The sequence below is a fragment of the Alexandromys fortis genome, unplaced genomic scaffold, assembly GCF_014885135.2.
Source record: "Alexandromys fortis isolate MF-2015 unplaced genomic scaffold, M_Fortis_MF-2015_v1.1 scaffold_3, whole genome shotgun sequence".
Classification (NCBI taxonomy): domain Eukaryota; kingdom Metazoa; phylum Chordata; class Mammalia; order Rodentia; family Cricetidae; genus Alexandromys; species Alexandromys fortis.
This window is the reverse complement of record NW_026067909.1, coordinates 11,242,074-11,260,583: the sequence shown is the minus strand read 5'-3', so window position 1 is coordinate 11,260,583 and position 18,510 is coordinate 11,242,074. Positions and strand designations below refer to the sequence as shown.

Below are 18,510 nucleotides of genomic sequence, written 5' to 3'. Positions count from 1 at the left end.
ATACTGTAGGCTTCACGAGCAAATTTTGTGATTGAAAAGTTTTTAATGTTGAGGTTAGTAGCCTCAGGGCAGGAGGCGAAACAATTGAGCAAGTAGAGCCCAATATCCCTAACCCTGCTGCCCAGGTCCATGTGTCCCCTCCCTGAGATACCCCAGCTAAAGATTCCAACTTACCACCCCCCACCACAGAGCATCTGCATAGCTGCCAAACTCGATGCGGCCGGACTCGTTCACAGCATCTTTCTCAGCCAGGTAGACAAAGTAGGAGGAGAAGATAAGACCCAGAAAGCCAATGTACAGGGTGGTGATCAGCTCCTGGGGACAAACAACACAACAGCCATGCTCATTTACCCTGTGGTCCAGAGCTCCATGGGTGTGGTGAGAGTGTCTTGGTAGAAAGTTCCAGCATTTGCTAGATTATACTATGCTGGCTATAGGGTGGTCTACATGCAGAAGTCACCTTCCAGAGCAACCCAGTTTTCACAGCTCTTGAAGGTGATAAATAATGCTACTTGGCAGTGAGGCAGTCTCAGCTATCATGCTGAACCAGCCACTGGGTTACCAGATTCCTCTGTTCTCATGGCAGGACAGTACTTGAGAGTCATGTGTCCCACAAGCCTCTCTGAGAAAGAGTTCCCATTGGACGGTATCTGAGACCCTCGCCACTGCACCACTCTTGATTTCCGAGCTTCCTAAATCTGTTCTCCACTACTTTTGTCCCAAGTCTGAGGGAGGTGGCATCAGCTCTGCACCATGGGCAGACCAAGTATGCTACCATCGTGGATATGGAGTGGGTTCAGACTGCTAGGGAGGGCTCTAGGGGTTCTGGATCCTGTTCTCAGACCCACATGCCTTGGTATCTGCTTAGCTCTGGGTCACTCAGCTGGGGTCCCGGCACTAAGATACCACCAACCCCATATCCCAGCCTTGTGAATCTCTGGCCCTCCTGCTGTAGGCTGACTAGCTTCTGTCCTGCCCACACCAGGCTCACTCACCTGACGGTGAATGAAGACCACAGAGCCCAGAAGCCTCCAGGTACCCCCCTGGCGATCAACGTGCAGCATCCGCAGGATCTGAAGGAAGCGGATGCCCCTAAGAAGCAGGGAGAGAGGGCCTAAGAGGGTCATGGTGATCACAAGCATTTGCCTCCTATGTTCCTGTCCCCACTAAGTGCCAATGGGTAGAGGAGACACACACATGTCACCCTGTACTGGGCCATCTTGCTTCCCACAGGTGCCTGTGAACCCTGACTCTAGCAGTCCTTCCAGATGGCCTTCTTGGGGGAGGCCCAAGTCACCCACATTGCAACCACCAAGTCGGCCAATCACCTAAGTCCTAGGAGCTTGGAAGTGCTGGGGTCAGGCTTTGAACCCAGGGTTGCCTACTGTCTCAATACTATATGAACTATGGTCACCCTGCCCCTTCTCAACCCACCATGAAAGAGCCAGGTAGAGGGAGGGAGAGGCTACTGCTTATGAGGAGGGAGCCCTGTGGTGGGTCCTGTCTCACAGGGAGAAATGGAAGAACCAACATACCTGATAGCCGATGTCGCAAACACTTGTCCTTTGGAGCCCACACAGAGAACAACCATAGAGGCTACAACCACGATGAGGTCTGTGGGAGGGGCAGCTGGTTATTACTTCTGGCACCCAGGGATTTGGGGACGTTGGGTCATCACCCAACCCCGGGTGATGTGACATTCAAGCAAGATGAGACCCAACTATTCAGGGCACATGAACAACCTAGGTGGGGACCCACGCATGTGTCTTTACCTAAGTCAGAGTAGACAGAGCCTAAAGCTTGTCAAGCCATGCTGGGCAAGGAGAGTCACATGAAGCTGTGGCTCCAGGGCTGGGGGAGCCGGGCACACTTCCTGCTGGCCACAGGGCCTGTCTTGCTGTAGGGAGAACAATGTGTGGGGGAGTGTCTCAGCCCATGGGGACTCTCTGGGAAGGACTGTGATGGGGGATGTCCTTCTGGTTGCAGGGACATGGTATGGAGTGTCTGTAGAGTAGGCAGGACTCACCAATGATGGAAATGGGTTTCCGGGCAAAGCGCAGCCTCCCCCAGATGCCCACGTACTTGCTGCGGCAGCCTGCAGACCAGAGGCGGACCACATACTCTGTCCCAAAGAACACCACAAGGACGATCTCCTGAGGAAGACAGCAGTAAGCTTGTCAGAGGCTACAACCACTCAGGCTGGACCACCTACACCAGCGTATCATGCCCAAGAGCCTCTGCTGAAGGATACCCAAGACTAGCAGGCTCAGTATCCATCTGTAGTAACAGGTGGTGTCTATGAGAGGCACCTGCCTGGAAAGGCCAACATACTGAGTCCAGGAACCCCAGTAGTGGACACTGGTCAGCTACCTCTGTCTAAGGAAGACTCCACACCAGAGTTGGGCATAATGACTGAGTATCACAACACAGTGTTGACATCCGTGTTGTCCAGCTTCATGACATCCACAGAGCTCAAGCCCTGCACCTGAAGGAGGGTTCAAGTATATGTGTCTTTGGGGGACTGTCCCCCTTTTATCTCATAGCTCTGCCTCATGCTAGAGACACCATATCCACCATCTGTTTCTTTTTTTTAAGCCTTCCTATACTCTTTGTTATTATTATTATTATTTTATTATTATTACACCATCTGTTTCTTGACTGAGGTCTGGGTGCAAGAGCCCTCCCAACACATCCAGAGATAGCAGGACGAATAAAACAAAGGACACGGGCAGCTTCAGCTGTAAAACAGCTCCCCTTGGCCACTTCACATAGACCAGGCCTCTCCCAGTGTATCCACATAGGCAGAAGGCTCTGAAAGGGAGGGGCTTACAAGCTAGAGGAACCCAGGCTATAACCCAGGTTACAGGATGGAAGGACAGATGGACAGAAAGCTGAATGGGCAGATGAGGAGATGGGTGAGTGCAGAGACAGATAGATACATGAGTGGATGGATGGATGGGTGAATGGAGGAGTGGATGGATCAGTGAGTAGGGGTGGGTGCATAGGTGGAGGAATAAGTGGGTAGACGGATGGTTGGTTGAATAGGTGAACAGAAAGGAAGACTGACAGCAGACAAATGCAGGTCAGTGGTGTGAGAACCAAGTTCAAAAACAAAGGGGGGCCATTAGCTCTCTCAGTTAAGTCAACAGCTAGACAGAGGTTTCCTGGCACTTGACGCAGCCTCTGACTATGATTTAGAATCCACCTAGCAGTAGTCTTGAGGCCTGCTCAGTCTGTCACAGCACTGGGTGGGAGCTGCTGGGCTGCTTCCTGCTCGCACAGCCTTGACACAAACTGAAGGAATAGTCACTGCAGGCCTGACTATCACCATGAGAGAGGTCAAGGCGAGGCTCATAGGGCCTTGCTTTTGATTGGCACATAGCCTCTGTTTCTCCATCCTTCACTATCTCTCTTCGATGAAACACCCAAAGGCCTGCCACATGCACAGTACTGGAGGGTGAGGCAGTGACTGACTTGCCATGGGACAGTGGTAGCAGGAGATCTGGTCTGGGGTACCCATATTTTGCTGCCAGTCTGGGTTCCTTCCCAGCTCCTGCCACAGGGCCATTGTCATAGGGACTGACTGTCCTGACTGAGAATACTCTTCCTGCTTGCTCTATCCCTGGGTAGCTCAGGTCTGGCCCTTATCCCTGCTATGGCATGGATGTGAGTAGCCCATTGCAAATGGGTGATTGGAGGATTTGATACAAATACACATTTCATGTGAATTACAGCCTGCTTTGGCCCTCAAGGTCTTGACCCTGCTCCAAACCTGTGCCCCAGCTCCAAGTCAGCCTTCATTGGTAAGAGGCCCTTGGGGAAGGCCTGGGGTGAGGAGGTGAAACCACTCCCACATATGTTAGGGAACTGTGCAAAGCCACAAACCCACGAAGCCGCAAAGCATTGTGCTGTTCAGGCCTGCTTCCAGCTGGCTCCCTGCCTGCCTCCCTCAGGAGCCTGGCCCTGGAGGGGACTTCCTCCTCGACGGGTAACATTGACTGGCCCTGCCCCCACCAGTCCCCTGCCAGAGAATCCATCATGAGTGGGGGCTGAGTACTGCCTACCATACACAAATGCTCTTGATTAAGACAAAATACTATACCACCTGGCTTGTGTTTCAGGCAAGAGCAAGACTTGATGGTAGGCATGAGCTTGGGAGAGAGTCATACCTCCTTCCTTGTGAGAAGAGCATTTGACCCATGAAGTGGATTCATTGAGGAAGGGGGTCTGTGTGATGGCTAAGGGTGAGAGAGCAAGAGGGTGTTGGCAATGATGGGTCCTCTTTGACTGAGCATACCAGGGAGGAGCCATAGTCTCATTCACTCCAGTCAGTGCTCACTATTAGCCTGTGGAATGAATGAACGAACGAATGAATGAATGAATGGACGAACAAATCTGTGAAGAGCTGGGTTGTAGGATGTTGATTTATCTTTGTTTCTTGAGAGCCTGGGCCTGTAGGATTGTTGCCCAAAGTACTGTGTGTGTCTTTGACCAACATGAAAAGCCTGCTCCCAGTCCCCACCGCAGAATGTGACTTCATGGGGGACAGCATGCCTGCCCAGTCGGTAGTTACAGAGCTAGCTCAGACAGCAGGCCTCTGTCCCAACTTCATGGGCCATCCATCACCCAGCTGGCTGGTAATCTAGTGGGGTTTTCTCATTTAGATGTTTGTCATTACTTAAATACCTTCTTAGCAATGGCTTCTGTTGACTACAGGTGCCCCCTGACCTAATACTTGGAGGGAAATCCATTTTGGGATTGGCCATGTGAAACGACAGGACCTCTTACACAAATCTCCAAATCCTATTCAACATGTGGACACAGTGTGAAGTCTGGCTTCAGAGAACTTGGGCCCCATCATCCCCTGAAAATATCTGGCTAGTTATGTCCAGAGCAGACAGGGCTGAGTTAATTAGAAGGGCTCAGTGGCTGCTGGGAAGGGGCTGAGGAAAACAGCCCTGTCCGGGGTGGGATACAGCCATATTCAGTGTTTGCAGAGATGAAATGGTCTCCATCACCATTAGCTTTGCATGTATCCTGGAGCTAGGAGGGGTGACCCTCAGACCATAGGCCACACTGGGACTCCAGCAAGAAGTTAGCATTTGGCAGGAGTGTAAGTCTATGGGAGATGCACCGTGGGCCAGTTTTGTAGCAGCATTTCATTTGTGTTTTAATAAATAAAGTCTGCCTGAAGATCAGAGAGTAAAACAGCCCCACTGGCCAGCCTTACAGACCAGGCAGTGGTAACATAGACCTTCAATCCCCATAACCACACTAGTTGCCAGAGAAACCGGGCAGTACATGCCTTTAATCCCAGTGGTGCACGTCTTTAATCCTAGCCCTAGAGAGGATTATAAAACGGGAGGAAACAGTTCTCAGACAGAGTCTCATTCTGAGATTCCTGGAGGCAGGATCACCATTTTTGGACTGAGGTCAAGGTAAGAGCCAGTAGCTGGCTATTTTGCTTTATTGACCTTCAGGTTGAACCCCAATATCTGTTTCTGAGTTTTTATTAATTGTACTTCATAGTTTGACTCGGGCAACAACACCCTAGTCCATAGGAGGGTTAGGAGAGGCTAGCTTAGCTTCCTTAGAATAGACCCCAGGGTTGATGTCAACTGTTCCCCCAGCATGGTCACCCCCTGCCATGGGAGTCAGGCCCAAGGCTCTCCGGTCCTGTATAAGTAATCTAAGTACAGTCCCAGTATTGAATGAGAGGCCTCAAATATCTCTACAGAACACAGAAATACCTGCTAGTCCTCCATGCCCATTTCCACTCTCCACCTGATGTCAAAGGCTAAGGATCTCATGGCCTAGTGCACCCCAAGATCCTTCCTAGATTCCAGGCACATCACATCTTCTGAGTTTTCCATGTCTTCAGAGGCTTGATATGTGGGGTGTATTCCCTTACCCAATCTTCCACCCACCTGCTGTGCTTAGGCCATTCCAGCACCCATGAGCCTTGGAAGAGGCAACTAAGAAGCCAGTATGCTCCCCGCCAAAAAAAAAGCACCAACCCAAGACACTCAGCATTGTCCAACCCCCTAAAGGGCCTCCCAGAGGAATCCACATACTGCCAGAACCAAGGACTCAAGGCCCGGGGGACATTGATGGAGTGTGGCCCTGAGCTGTGTCCTAAAGATATAAAAGAAAGGGCTGTCCTTGGGCCAGCTAGCTTGGTCTGAGACAAAAGGCAAGAAAACACAGCGGCCCCTCCCACCCTGACCACTGCTCCTTGGACTAGAGCTGGACTGGCTTTGCGGCTGAGACTCCTATGTCAGGGACAAGCAGCAAGCACGGAGCCTGCAGCTTTTCCTGGATTCACCAAGGCAGGACCACTGTGCCTCTTACCACACACAGGGAAGAAAGCTCATGAGAACAGGAGAAACAGACAGACTCAGGCCACGGCAGGGATCTCATGGGTCTCAGGGAGCGGACTCTGGCGAGTGAGGCTTTTTGCCTCTCAGAGGAATTATTGCTGACACATGAGCAGGACTGAGAATACATGAGGACAGATGAGGTCTGGGGAGTGTCTGAGAGTAGGGATAGTTTATACACATCAGGGTCTTGTGGGATCAGAGACAGAAACCAAGGTGTAACAAAAAAGGCTTAGGATGGAGAGTGGCCTAGAGATATAAGAGTCAATTACCTGGTCTGTGACAGGAAGTATCCAGAGTAAGAACAGAAGATGAGCCCAGGCCATGTATGGGTCCCAGCACCCCTATCCTGGTGGTCATCTGTTCACAGCAGGAGAGCTAAAGGTTATGCGTGTGAGTCTGGGCTGGGTGGAGGTATGAAGAGCCAGCCCTGAGGAGATACAGGAACCCCTGCTAATATACTGGCCCCTGTCTCCTCTAGACCCTTGAGGAGTTAGAGAGGATGTCAGGGCCAGAGCCTTATCGTTGGCTCCCTGTCCAGAGCTCTGTCAAAGAAATGAGAGGGGTGGCCTAGTGGCGTACGAATGCCAGTGCCAACAAAAGAGGTATGGACAGGCTCTGAAATCAGCAGTCCCTAGAGTGTGCCCCTGGCAGCATCCTGCTCCTTTGCCCATGCAAGGGTTCCAGTCCACGTGATATGCCATCTGCCATGACCAGGAAGCAGGCCCTAGCCATAGTCTGCTTATTTCCCGTACAGCGAGTGTTAAAAGGTATATCTCAGAGGAGTAATCCATATACATTAAAATTGTTTTTAAAAACAAAGCTTCTAGAGCTGAGGCTCAGTTGACAGGTGTGCTTGCCTAGCATGCCCGAGGCCCCAGGTTCCATCCCCAGCCCTGTGTAAAGCAGATGTGGTGCTGTACACCTGGACTCCTAGCTCCAGGGGCAGAGAGGCAGGAAGATCAGAAGTTCAGGGTCATTCCTGGTTATGCACAAATTTGAAGCCAGCCTAGTTAAATGAAACCCTGTCTTAAAACAAAGAAACAAAACAAAACAACAAACAAACAAGAAATTACAAAAAAAAAATAAGACAGAGGACCCGAATAGGCAGTTATTTGGGAAAAACATACAAATGAGAAAGACATCCCACAGCCTATGTTACTAACTGTGGGAATATAGATACAAACAGACACTGCTGTGTCCCTCCAGCCTATCAGGATGGCTATTAGCAAAACACAGGCAACGACAACAGTGGAAGAGGAGGTGGAGAGGCGGGGCTATCACACATGGCTGCCTGAGGGAGACACAAGACCCAAGGTACAGGGGGCATGGTTCATTGGCTCCCCAAGTCATGAAGCATGGAGTTACCACCCACTCAATTATGAACAAGGCTCTATCTTAAAAAGAGAAGCATAAAAGGAGTAGTAGCTCAGAAAAAAATACAATTGCTGAGCTATGCAGAACATAGTTGTTAGAGAACTTGCCCGGCGTGCATGAAGCCCTGGGTTCAATCCCCAGCATCACACAGAAATGCATCGATAAGAAAAAATAAAGAGCTGTCATAGAGCTCAGCAATTCTACTTCGGGGGCTACGCTCAAAAGATGGGCAGAACTTTGAGGAGCTCTCTGGCCGCTGTGTTTACTCTGGCAAGGCACACAGTGGCCAGAGGCAATGTCCACCAAGAGGCTGGATAAAACAGGCTCCAGACACAGCAGGGCACACAATATTCCTCCAGATGGAAGTGTGCTCCAACACAAGGCACGGACCTTCTGCTGAGACACAATCCTGAAAGATCCTACTCCTAGTACAACTGTAGGTCCTTGAGTTGCCGAAGCCACGGAGACACAAAGCAGGATGAGGTGCCAGGAACTGAGGACTCAGTGTTTAAAAACAATCAGAGTCCATCTGCGAAGACGCTCGAGGTAGACAGCGGGGATGGCTGCACAACACTGTGAATGAGCCTCATGCCGCTAAGCTGGACAGTCAAACGTGGCCAAGATGAGTGAGCTTATGGCATGCATGTTTTAGGAATGGAGGGGTGGCAAGATGGCTCGGGAAATAACTGCGCTTGCTGCCATCAAGCCTGTTAACTCGAGTTTGATTGCCAGACCCACATGATAGAAGAACAAAACGGATTCCTGCAAGTTATCTGACCACCACATGCAATCTTAGATACACACAGGCACACATGTACATGCAAAATAAGGAAATAGATGTAATAAAACAAGAGACAGGATGAGAAGGGGGCGTGGAGTCAGGAGGTTCACAGGCTCTACTGCCTGCAAAGTAACAAATGGACCATTGCATGGCTTCCATTGTGAAGATAAGGGAGACAGCGGTGGAGCAAAGGCAGGAAGCAACCAAGGACTTAGGTCCTTTCTAATCTCATTTCGCTACTGCAATGATGGAACAGATTGATGCATGGGCTCAGTAGCACTCTTGGGTTCTGTATGCTGCCAGGGACACCCACGCACAGACACACTGCCTCTGAAAACCTCACAGTGGGAATGAAGTTTTCTCATTTGACAGATGGACACTATTCCCCCAAACTGAGCTGCAAGAGATGCAGAAGACAAAAGCTCGGCATGACCGAATTTCTGACAGGCCTAAAAACACATGTCACTCATGAACACTCCCTACACATGCACATCAGGTGCTTGGGGGCAACCATAGCCTAGCAGCGACCTGCCCACCCAGGAGCCTGCAGGGCTGAGAGTAAAGTAAAGGAGGTGCTTTACCAGGGTGAAGCTGGAACAGGGGAAAGGCCAGCACAAGGTTCACAGCTTCCAGGCTTATCACTGAAGGTTGCAGGCAACTTATCCATTGCTTCATTTTATCAGCTGGTAAATCTCATTTCTGGGAGGATGGGGGTCCAGTTTACCACAGTCACTCACCTATGGGCCACAGCAAAGTCAGGACATGGCAGACTGGCCCAGTCCAGCTGCCTCGAACCCTCAGATAACTCTCTTTTTGCTTAACAATCAAGGGAGCTCAAAGATGCTTATCATGAGTATTCGGTGTCTCTGATGTTACTGTTTTATTATCTTTTTAATGAAAGAATAAATTGAAAGCCCACTGGAAGATTAACTATTGCTAATGAAGTGTTGGCCAGTATGGGTAGGGGCCCTGGCAAGAGGGCTGGCAAAGTCAGGGCACGGGGCCAAAGGCCCTTTAGACCCTGGACAGGGCAGAGAGTATTACGTACCTCTAGGCCCCACTTAGGCCACCAACCGGCATTGGGGTGATGTGGGAATCTATGGCTAGGGTTCTACCATCCTCTCATAGCTAGGAAACCTGTAAAGTGGCTGTTTCCTGAGCCAGGGGGCTTCTTGTGGGAGGACAGTGCCGTCTCAGCACAAAGTCAGCAAGCAGACTTTGGGGCCAGCTGTTCTGACTCTACATGGGCCCCAATAAGCCATTGAGAGGGCCAGCCTTGCATTCTCGGGGGGGGGGGCAGCTGGCCGGAGGCTTGGTGCCGGCATGCAAGCTGCTCAAAGCGCCCTTTGTTCAGGTCCTGCCTGTGGCCAGCTGCTCCCAGCCGCCGGCCTGTGCTGAGAGCCCATGGGCCCCCCAGTGACATGTGCTGGGCACAGCTGGAGCCCTCAGGCCATGCTCACTGCCCACCCTGAGGAGCGTCAGTCCCCACAGGCCACCAGCTAGTCCCAGGTGACACAAAGACTTCAGGGATTCTAAGGGGACATCAGGGTCCCACTGGCTGTAGACAGAACCAGGACCCTGTGGAGAAGTAGCCCTTTCTATAAGAGCCCACTTTTTTCCAAATATCCCAGGAGTCATGAGTACCTCAGGGGTCACAGCTGAGTTCCTTTGCTCACTGTGTGGTGGACTCCGATTGGTTGGCAGCTTTGCCAAACCCCTCTGAACTGCAACTCATGACTTTGGTTGGCTTACCTGAGCCCCTGGCTACCTAAGGTGGCCTGGAATGGTTCAGCTTGCTTAGACAGTAGGGGATGTAGGTCCTTTTGCATCACGGGACTGCTCCCAACAGTGACAATAAGCTAGTAGGGCCATGGGGCACAGCACAACACAGCCAGGAAGCAGGCATTTCCTTAGGCCCGCCACCATGAAAGCTAGTAAGCTGTCACAGAGAGCTGGAGGCAGAAGACCTGGTCCTTGGAGTTGGCCACAGAATCCCACACAGGCCTTCTGCAGTAGCCAGCTCCCAATGGCACCAGCCACAGATCAGCAGCTGCTGTGTCCACGCCCATTAGGGGAGACCTGATTTGGGGGGAACTCTAGGAGACACAGAAGTACTTTCCCCTGAGAACCAGCCCCAACTGCCAGCTGTCTGAGCAGCCATTCTCCACACTGGGCAGAAGAGGCTATGAGGCTTGCTCAGTCACCATGGGGATGGGTGTTCCCATCTACCCGTTAGCCAGGCCCTGAGAGGGCACAACAGCTGTTATCTGGCCCTCCCATCGTGGACCCCACTTCAGTAGGTGGCATGAGGCCCAGGGTCCACTGCTATCTGGGGAAGGTTGTGTGGGACCAAAATCGCAGGGGGTGCCTTGAAGACTGGTTGTTTCCCCTGAATCACATTCTACGTCAAACCTTCCCCTCAAGGGGTGTGGAAGTCCCCATCTCCCTTCTTTCTGGTCTAGTGCCCACCTTCTGATTGAGGCTCCGCCATCGAGGACCCCCCTGTCATACTCAACCCTCCCTCTATTATGTTCCAGGTATAATGGCCCACCCAGCAGGACCTTGAAATTCCAGTTTGAACAGTGACAGACTGTCTCCACAAACTTCCTAACAAGTCCCTCTGGGATAGTCAATGCTCTTAGGAAGCAATAAAAATGCAATCCGTTTGCCCAGGAAGTACCTCTTGAGCACACTGTCCCAGGGCTCAGGAACTTCTGCTCCAGCCAGATCCTGCAAGCCCTACTAATAACCTACGGAGACAAGGTCCAAACAGGAGGCAGATGGGGCAGAGTAGGGATAAGGCCAAGGGCCCCAACAGTGGGCTAGCCCATGCTTGCACCGCCCATTATTATCAGGGAAAATCCTCCTCGGATTGGTGGCTTCCGTGCCTCAACCTTGGAATAAAGGCTGCCCACCCACGGTGGGGAGGAGAGCGGGCCCTGTGGTCATTTTAATTTTACGTGTGCTGCCGGTGCGGTGCTGTGTGTACTGACTAGAGTTACATGCGGTTCAGGTGGTTTAATGGGCTGCTTCCAGTCCTGGGACCCAGCTTGCTACAGGCCCGCAAGGTGGGGGTGTTCATGCCCCGCCCACTCCCTTCCTCCCTGCTTGGGTGTTCTAGAGGTCAGGAGGCGAACATGGGGGTTCAGTGGCCTCCTGACGCCTGGTGGGGGGCAGGGTAGATGGCGCCAGGATATGCACGCAAACCAGCCCAGGAAAACCCTGCCCAGAACTGCCTCATCAGCAGATTCAAACCAAGCAAATTCATGCCATCCCCCAGACGCCTCCAGGGTACTTATGAGCCAGTCTCTCCCCCACCCCCACAGTAGAGAGGAGGCAGCCTGGGTGCTCTGGAAGTGTGTGTCTGCATAGGACAGGAGGCAATGATTTTTCTTTAATGAATTTCAAACTATGTGGGGTTGCAAACACCAGCAATGGAGGAAGGTGATGACAGGCAGACGTGAAAATGAAGTATCTGCCACGACGGGGAAAGGGGGCAGTCTGAGCCTTGCTGGGGGCAGGATGAACAGTGTCTTTCCATCAAGAGAGGTCAGCTCCACATAGCTGTCCACAGCTGCCCTGTCTTCCCTCACTGAGCCGAGTTTCTCTGGATATTTAGGAAAGGGCCCCTCTATCCCTGCTGATACAATGTTTCCCCTTTCAACATTTTAACCATTTGTTTTTATGTTCCTAGTTTTATTTATTCCTTTTTTCTTTCCTTCCTTCCTTTTTTTTTTTTTTTTTTTTTTTTTTTTTTTTTTNTTTTTTTTTTTTTTTTTTTTTTTTTTTTTTTTTTTTTTTTTTTTGGTTGTTGCTGCTGCTGCTGCTGCTGCTCTGCTGCTGTTGAAAAAGGGTCTCTTGGAGTCTGGGCCGGCCTCAAACTCTATGTAGCCAAGGATAACCTTTATCTTCCCGTACTCCTCTCCTACCTTCATGTCCCCAGTGCTAGGATCACAGGTGTGCAGCACCATACAGACTGGAGATGGAGCCCAGGGCTTCGTGCATGCTGGGCAAGCGCTCTTTCAACCGAGCTAAGTCCCCAGCCCTTGCAGTGAGTTTGGATTAGAGAACGCGAACAATTATCTCAGTAGTGTAAGATGTGTTCTTTTAATACGAGCCCAACATGTGATTGGCTTCAGAAATCCTCCACGGATGCAAAGAAGCAGAGATTACCCATTATTGGACTCCAAACCTCACAGAGACAGCTTGAAAACCTGGTCCCCACATTCCTTGCCACTCTGGCCCCCAGAATCTGGGCTTTAAGATCGAGAGCAGAGGCTGGTATATTCTCCTGCATATCCTGTCTCTCGGCTCCTGTCTCCTGGAATGCTCACTTCTGCTTTTTTTTTTTTTTTCCACTACAGATCAAACCCAGACCCCTGCACACACTAGGCAAGTGCTCTGCCACTGCTCTTGTGGACTCCGCCTCCCCCCCCCCCCCCCCCCCCGTTCTGGAATGTTCATTTCTAAAGTGGAGCCACGAGGAAGCTGCCACACAGCAGGGTAAGAGCCCGGAGGCAGATTTCCCCACAGGGCCGCTCCTGTGCTAGGCAGAGAGGTGCAAGCCCGGGAGCTGTGCTCTGGGGGCTGTCTGAGGTGCTGGATTTGTGGGGTTTGGTGGGGGCGGGTGCCTGGCTAGAAGGAACAACAACAGTTATTTTAGATTCCCATTAGATTCTGAACTACTTACTTACTTGCCTGTGTTCTCTGATCTTGTATCTACTCTAAGCCTACTCTGAAAGAATTGCCTTACGATACCTGTGACAGTTAGGGCTAATTTTCAGCCTTACAAAATCTAGAACCACCATGGACACTGTCCTCTGCGCATGTCTGTGGGGCCTCTCTTGATTATGTTCCTTGATGTGGAGAGAACTAGGTTGTCTGGGTGAGGAACGTGAGCTGGACAATAGCACATAGATGCTCATTGCTCTCCTCTTCTGACTGCAGACTTAGTGTGAGCAGATGTTTCAAGGTCTGGCTGCCTCGACTTCCCCACCCCAATGAACTGTAGCCTGGACCTGTGAGGCAAGATAAACCCTTTCTCCGCTAATTTCCTTTGGCAGGATATTTTATCATAACAACAAGAAAAAAATAATCCCCCCAGTCACCACAATTATCCCTCTTTTCCACACTCCACATAATGTAGCTCAAGCGTTCTACCACGTGATGTCTTCTTATTTATAATTAGGCCTCACCCACACTAGCCCAGGCCTCAGTGTTGACAACCTGCTGCCTGCCTCCTTCTCTGTTTTCTGTGTAGTTTCTTTACATATTTTTGACTACCCCTCTCTCTTGTTTTTAAAACTGTCTATTATGTTTGCTTTACTAAATGTATTGGATCTATCTGTTTAAAAATATACAAAATCAGACTGGGGCTATATAGTCATCAGCAATGTCACTTCCTCAGCACAGAGCCTGGAGCTACAGCCCCAGCACAAGATTAATTCGTTATGAACAAATAAAACCCCATCTGACAGCCGGCTGCCTTTCGGACATTTTGGACAGCTCCTTTCGGAAGATGAATTTAGGACATTAACATTTAGTATAAAATTGAATGCATCTGATTTGATTCTTTCATCCTCATGTGTGCTATGGTTCCTTGCCTCTCCCCGCTTTCCGGGCAGCTGCTGAGTTGGTCAGCACCGCTCTTTCTGCTTATCTCGCAGACCAGGACATTTTACCAGACCCTTAAAGACAGAACTAAAATCAGCTCTTATCTAGCAACACTTCCCACAGCACTGCTTTCGTGAGACTTTTCCCTAGTGAGCCAGTGATTTGTGTATGGCTCTGTTTCTTCTGACCTCGAGCTGAGTACTTAGAGCCAGGCACAGCCTAAAGCTTTTTGTCAAAGGCCAGGCAGTGGGTGTTTAAGGCTCTGTGGACCACATGGCCTCCTTCCTGAAGTGGAAGGGACAAGAGACAGTACATCCACAAGAATTCATGCTATGTGCTCATAAAATTTGATTTATATAGACATACAGGCTGACTGTGGACCAAGTTCACAGACTTCCTGGTTCCTCATCCTCTGGTGGAAGAGCGTTATCAGGTAAACGGTATCAACACAAATTCCTGTCAACATCCCCTTGCCCAGGACTTCAGGGTGTTACCATATTTGGAAGCAGGGTCTTTGCAGATGTAATTTAAGATGAGGCAACAAAGGCATGGGATGTGTTCTTCATCCAACATGACAAGGGGACTTTAAGATCCAGAAACAATGGTAGGGGGAAAGCCAAGTGGGTGTGAGGATAGAGGTTGCTACAATGTTTCTATAAGCCACAGAACACCAAGGATGGCCAGCTTCCAGAGAATAGACTGAGAATGGGTTCTTCTCAAGGCTAGAAGGAATCTACCAGCTAATTGCTTATCTTTGATTTACAGCCCAGAAAGAATAACCCCTAAGCAGCTACAAGCTGTCACCCAGACCAATCCAGGAGTTGGACCAGGACCCCAAGAGATATCTACTCCTCTGTCAGGCTAGAAGAGCTCCCAGCAGACTGTCTTTCTCCTTGTGGGCATATGGAACCACTGCTTCCTCACACCACCAAGCAATGTGGGCTTTGAAGAATTAACCCAAGTCATAGGAGGTAGCAGCAAGGCCTCAGAGGTGTGCTGGCCTCTGTCTAGACAGCGGATGAACCCTAAACCCCTGAGAATACAGAGGGACCTCTGCACATAGGAGCAGCCCCAGTAGCCCACCTTGAAATTTGCTTTTGTGGGGGCAGGGGTCTAAGATTACCCATACTTGGAACTCCTAGACAGTTTTGCAATCATTTAAATCAGGCCTAAACCTTTGCCAAGAAAGTCATACCCATCTATTGCCCAGTTATATGAGGTTTTACTTAGACTCTCAACCCCACTACCAGTGGCTGTCAACCCCAGGGAGAAACCTCCCAAGATGGGTCCCTTTTTGGGACTGGGATGTGTTTTCATATGCAGGGAGCCCAGACTTCGAAAGCCACTGCAATCAAGAATTTCCCCAGGACTAGAGTTTAGTGAAGCTGAGACCCTCAGGATGAGCACCCTTCACCACAGCTGTAGACCTGGGCAAGCCTGCTGACCCACTGCCTGGACTCCAACTCCGTCTATGGAGGCCTAGGGGCTACACCTAGCTAGACAGTTCTGAGACCTGCGGGGCAGGAGGATAAGTGGGTCACCTAATCACAGGCTGTACTATGCCTGTGTGAGCCTGCACTGGGGGCATAGTGCTTGGAGTTGGCCTATTCATTGTTCCACGACTCACTCACTGTGCAAATCTAGACATCTTAATGAGGGGAGACTTTAGACAGGATTTTTTTTTCTTCCTGTCAGGAATGTTTTAAGGGACTGAGGAAATTGTGCGTGGATTTGCTGTTTTAGGAGGTGGTAAGTCAACAACTTCAAAGGGAGCCCTGCTACTTCAGAGCTCATGTCTGCATAGTTCATGGGAGACATACACGCAACCTGCCATGGGTTCTGAGCCCTCATCTCCTCTTCTCCTTGAGTTTCACTCCCTGGGGAAGAGGCTGTTTCCTGCAGATCCCAGCATATGGCTGCTCTTTGCGCCTGCGTCCTGCGTCCTGTCATGCAGGCTGGACAGGGTGCCCACAGCCTCTGAATGGTCAGCAGCACAGAACAGAGATGGGAATGAAACAGCTCTGACGTCACAGTCAACCTGGAGTCCTCAGAACTCTGAGGTGAGCTTGCATACACACACACACACACACACACACACACACACACACCCCTCATCCCAAAGTCTAAGTTTAGGAATACCCAAGGTTGTGTGTGTTTTGTTTTATGAAGGTTTGGGGTTTTGTTTTTTGTTTTGTTTTGTTTGAGACAGGGCTTCTCTGTGTAGCCCTAGATGTCCTGGAACCAGCTCTGTAAACCAGAACTGGCCTTGAACTCATAGAGATCCACCTGCTTCTGCCTCCTGAGTGCTGGGACTAAAGACCTATTGCCCGGCTTTTGTGTGTTTTTAAGATAGGATCTTATTATATAGCCCTGGTTACCCTCTCACTCAGTATATAGCCCAGGCTTGCTTGGAACCCATGCCAATCTTCCTGCCTCGGCCACCCAAGACCTGTGTGCTACCACACCCAGCTCCAAGATGGTCTTGTCTTCAAATTCAGGTTTGAGGCTCCTGCTCCTTGGGGAAAATGAATGCTTTGAAGAATGCAAATGGCCAAAATTTAGCCAAAGAGAAATTTGAAAGTCTCGGGTCCTATGTTTACTAATTTATCTCAAAAAAAAAAATTCTTGCTAGGGAAAGTGCAGATGGGATGAACTCATGGGTCTGTACAACCTGGAAAGGAGAATACAAGACATTTTATATAGCCTCGGGCTGAAATGAAGGAGCATGGGTGTCTCCTGACTCAACCTCGGGTACCAAAGCAGAACACATGGCAGGAAAACTAGGCCTTTTCCTATGTGAACACAGATGCGCAGACCAGAACTCCAATGTTCTAGTCCAACAGGATGCACGTTTAAAGGCATTGGAACGGAGATGGCTTTCTGTGACAAAAGGGGGGGGTGTTTTGTTCTTTGCAGTAGAATGGGTACAAAACAAAGTTTAAGAGAGGAAAAGGCAAAGCCATCTCAACAGGAAAAGGCTTGAGGACCACCCAACAGTAACTGATACCGTCTCCTGGCCCAGGAAACTAGAAAAAAAAGAACATGCCCAAGTTGCCATTGCCCCCTCCCAGGCATCAGATCCCACACTATCTTACCCGAGGATGGCAGACCACGTGGCCCCTTTCTGCTCACTGCTGAACTTCAAGTTCAAGGTCTCCAGCTTGTGCCATGAGACAAACCAAGAAATAAAAGGAATGTGGACCAAAAAGGGAAAGTACAGATGATTTTATCTGGGATAACCAGACCTCTCCATAGAGAACCCTAAAGAACCCACAGCAAGCAAATAGAACAAGCGAGTTGACGCCCTTCTCCTAGTCATAAGTAAGGTCAGCAAAGTCGCTGGAACAAGGTTAACATGGGAAACAATCACTGTCCTTCTGTATCCTAGCAATAAACAACCCCCAAAACAAAATGGGGAAAACAGGGTCCTGTCAGGAGCTTCAGAACCCTGAGGGACGAAGAAGCAATCTAACAGACTGTGTCCTGGAGACTGCAAGGCACCGTGACCCGCACTGAAGATACTTAAGCAGGTAGAGAGAGAAAGCACAGTGCAGTTCAGACACATGAGAAACCCACATTTCTCTACTCCCCTGTGCAATACCAGTCAAAATGCCAGGAGGGCCGGGTTTGGTTCTTGACTTTGGATTGTTGTTAAAAGTTGACGATTAGATTCTCTGATTTTCCAGAGACTGTGAAGGGTCCAGCAAAGCATCGTACTTTGAAAATGAACCAAATTGGAGGATTAACAAGACCTGATTTCAAGGCTTAGTGTAGAAGTCGCAGCAATCAAGGTTTTGCTGGCAGAACAGTTTACAAAGTCCAGAAATCGGACCCAGTGCACGGCCAACTGACTTTCATCAAAGGTGCCAAAGTAATTTCATGAAAAAAAAAATAGTCACAGGGACATGAGGGTAACCACATGCAAAGGAGACTTGGTCCTGATTCGTACCTGTCACCATGCATAAGATTAAAACTGGAAGGAATTACAAATCTAAACAAGAAACATGAAACGATAAAGTTTCTACAGAAAACAGGAGAAAAGGCTTCGTAACCTCGCATTAGGCAAATATTTCTTAGACAGGACACAACAAAAAAATGAGCCCTTCAGGAAAACGGGGGGAACACCCTGAAAATTAAAAACTGCTTTCTGAATGATACTGCTAAGAAGAATCAAAGATGAGCTCAGGGGAGGAGAGGCCTGAGCAACACAGATCACGTGAAAGACGCCATGTCATGGAGAGCATCCTTCTCAGCATGGAGACATACAGTTGTTTGAAAAATCACTGAAGACTTCCCTGCAGGAGATCCACACCATCAGATGCTAAGAAAATGTGAATTACTATTATGATTAGAGTGGTTAAC

General features: G+C 49.8%; 1 protein-coding gene across 1 annotated transcript in view; it reads right to left on the bottom strand.

The window, feature by feature from the left end:
- Kcnq1 (potassium voltage-gated channel subfamily Q member 1) overlaps positions 1-18,510 on the bottom strand; it is a 322,854-nt gene that overhangs the window by 242,628 nt on the left and 61,716 nt on the right. Inside the window, exons 3-6 of the mRNA XM_050136686.1 lie at positions 2,027-2,153; positions 1,536-1,614; positions 996-1,092; positions 175-315 (exon numbers count right to left, since the gene is read on the bottom strand). Coding sequence (XP_049992643.1) covers positions 175-315; positions 996-1,092; positions 1,536-1,614; positions 2,027-2,153 — 444 coding nt within the window. The remainder of the gene's footprint in view (positions 1-174; positions 316-995; positions 1,093-1,535; positions 1,615-2,026; positions 2,154-18,510) is intronic.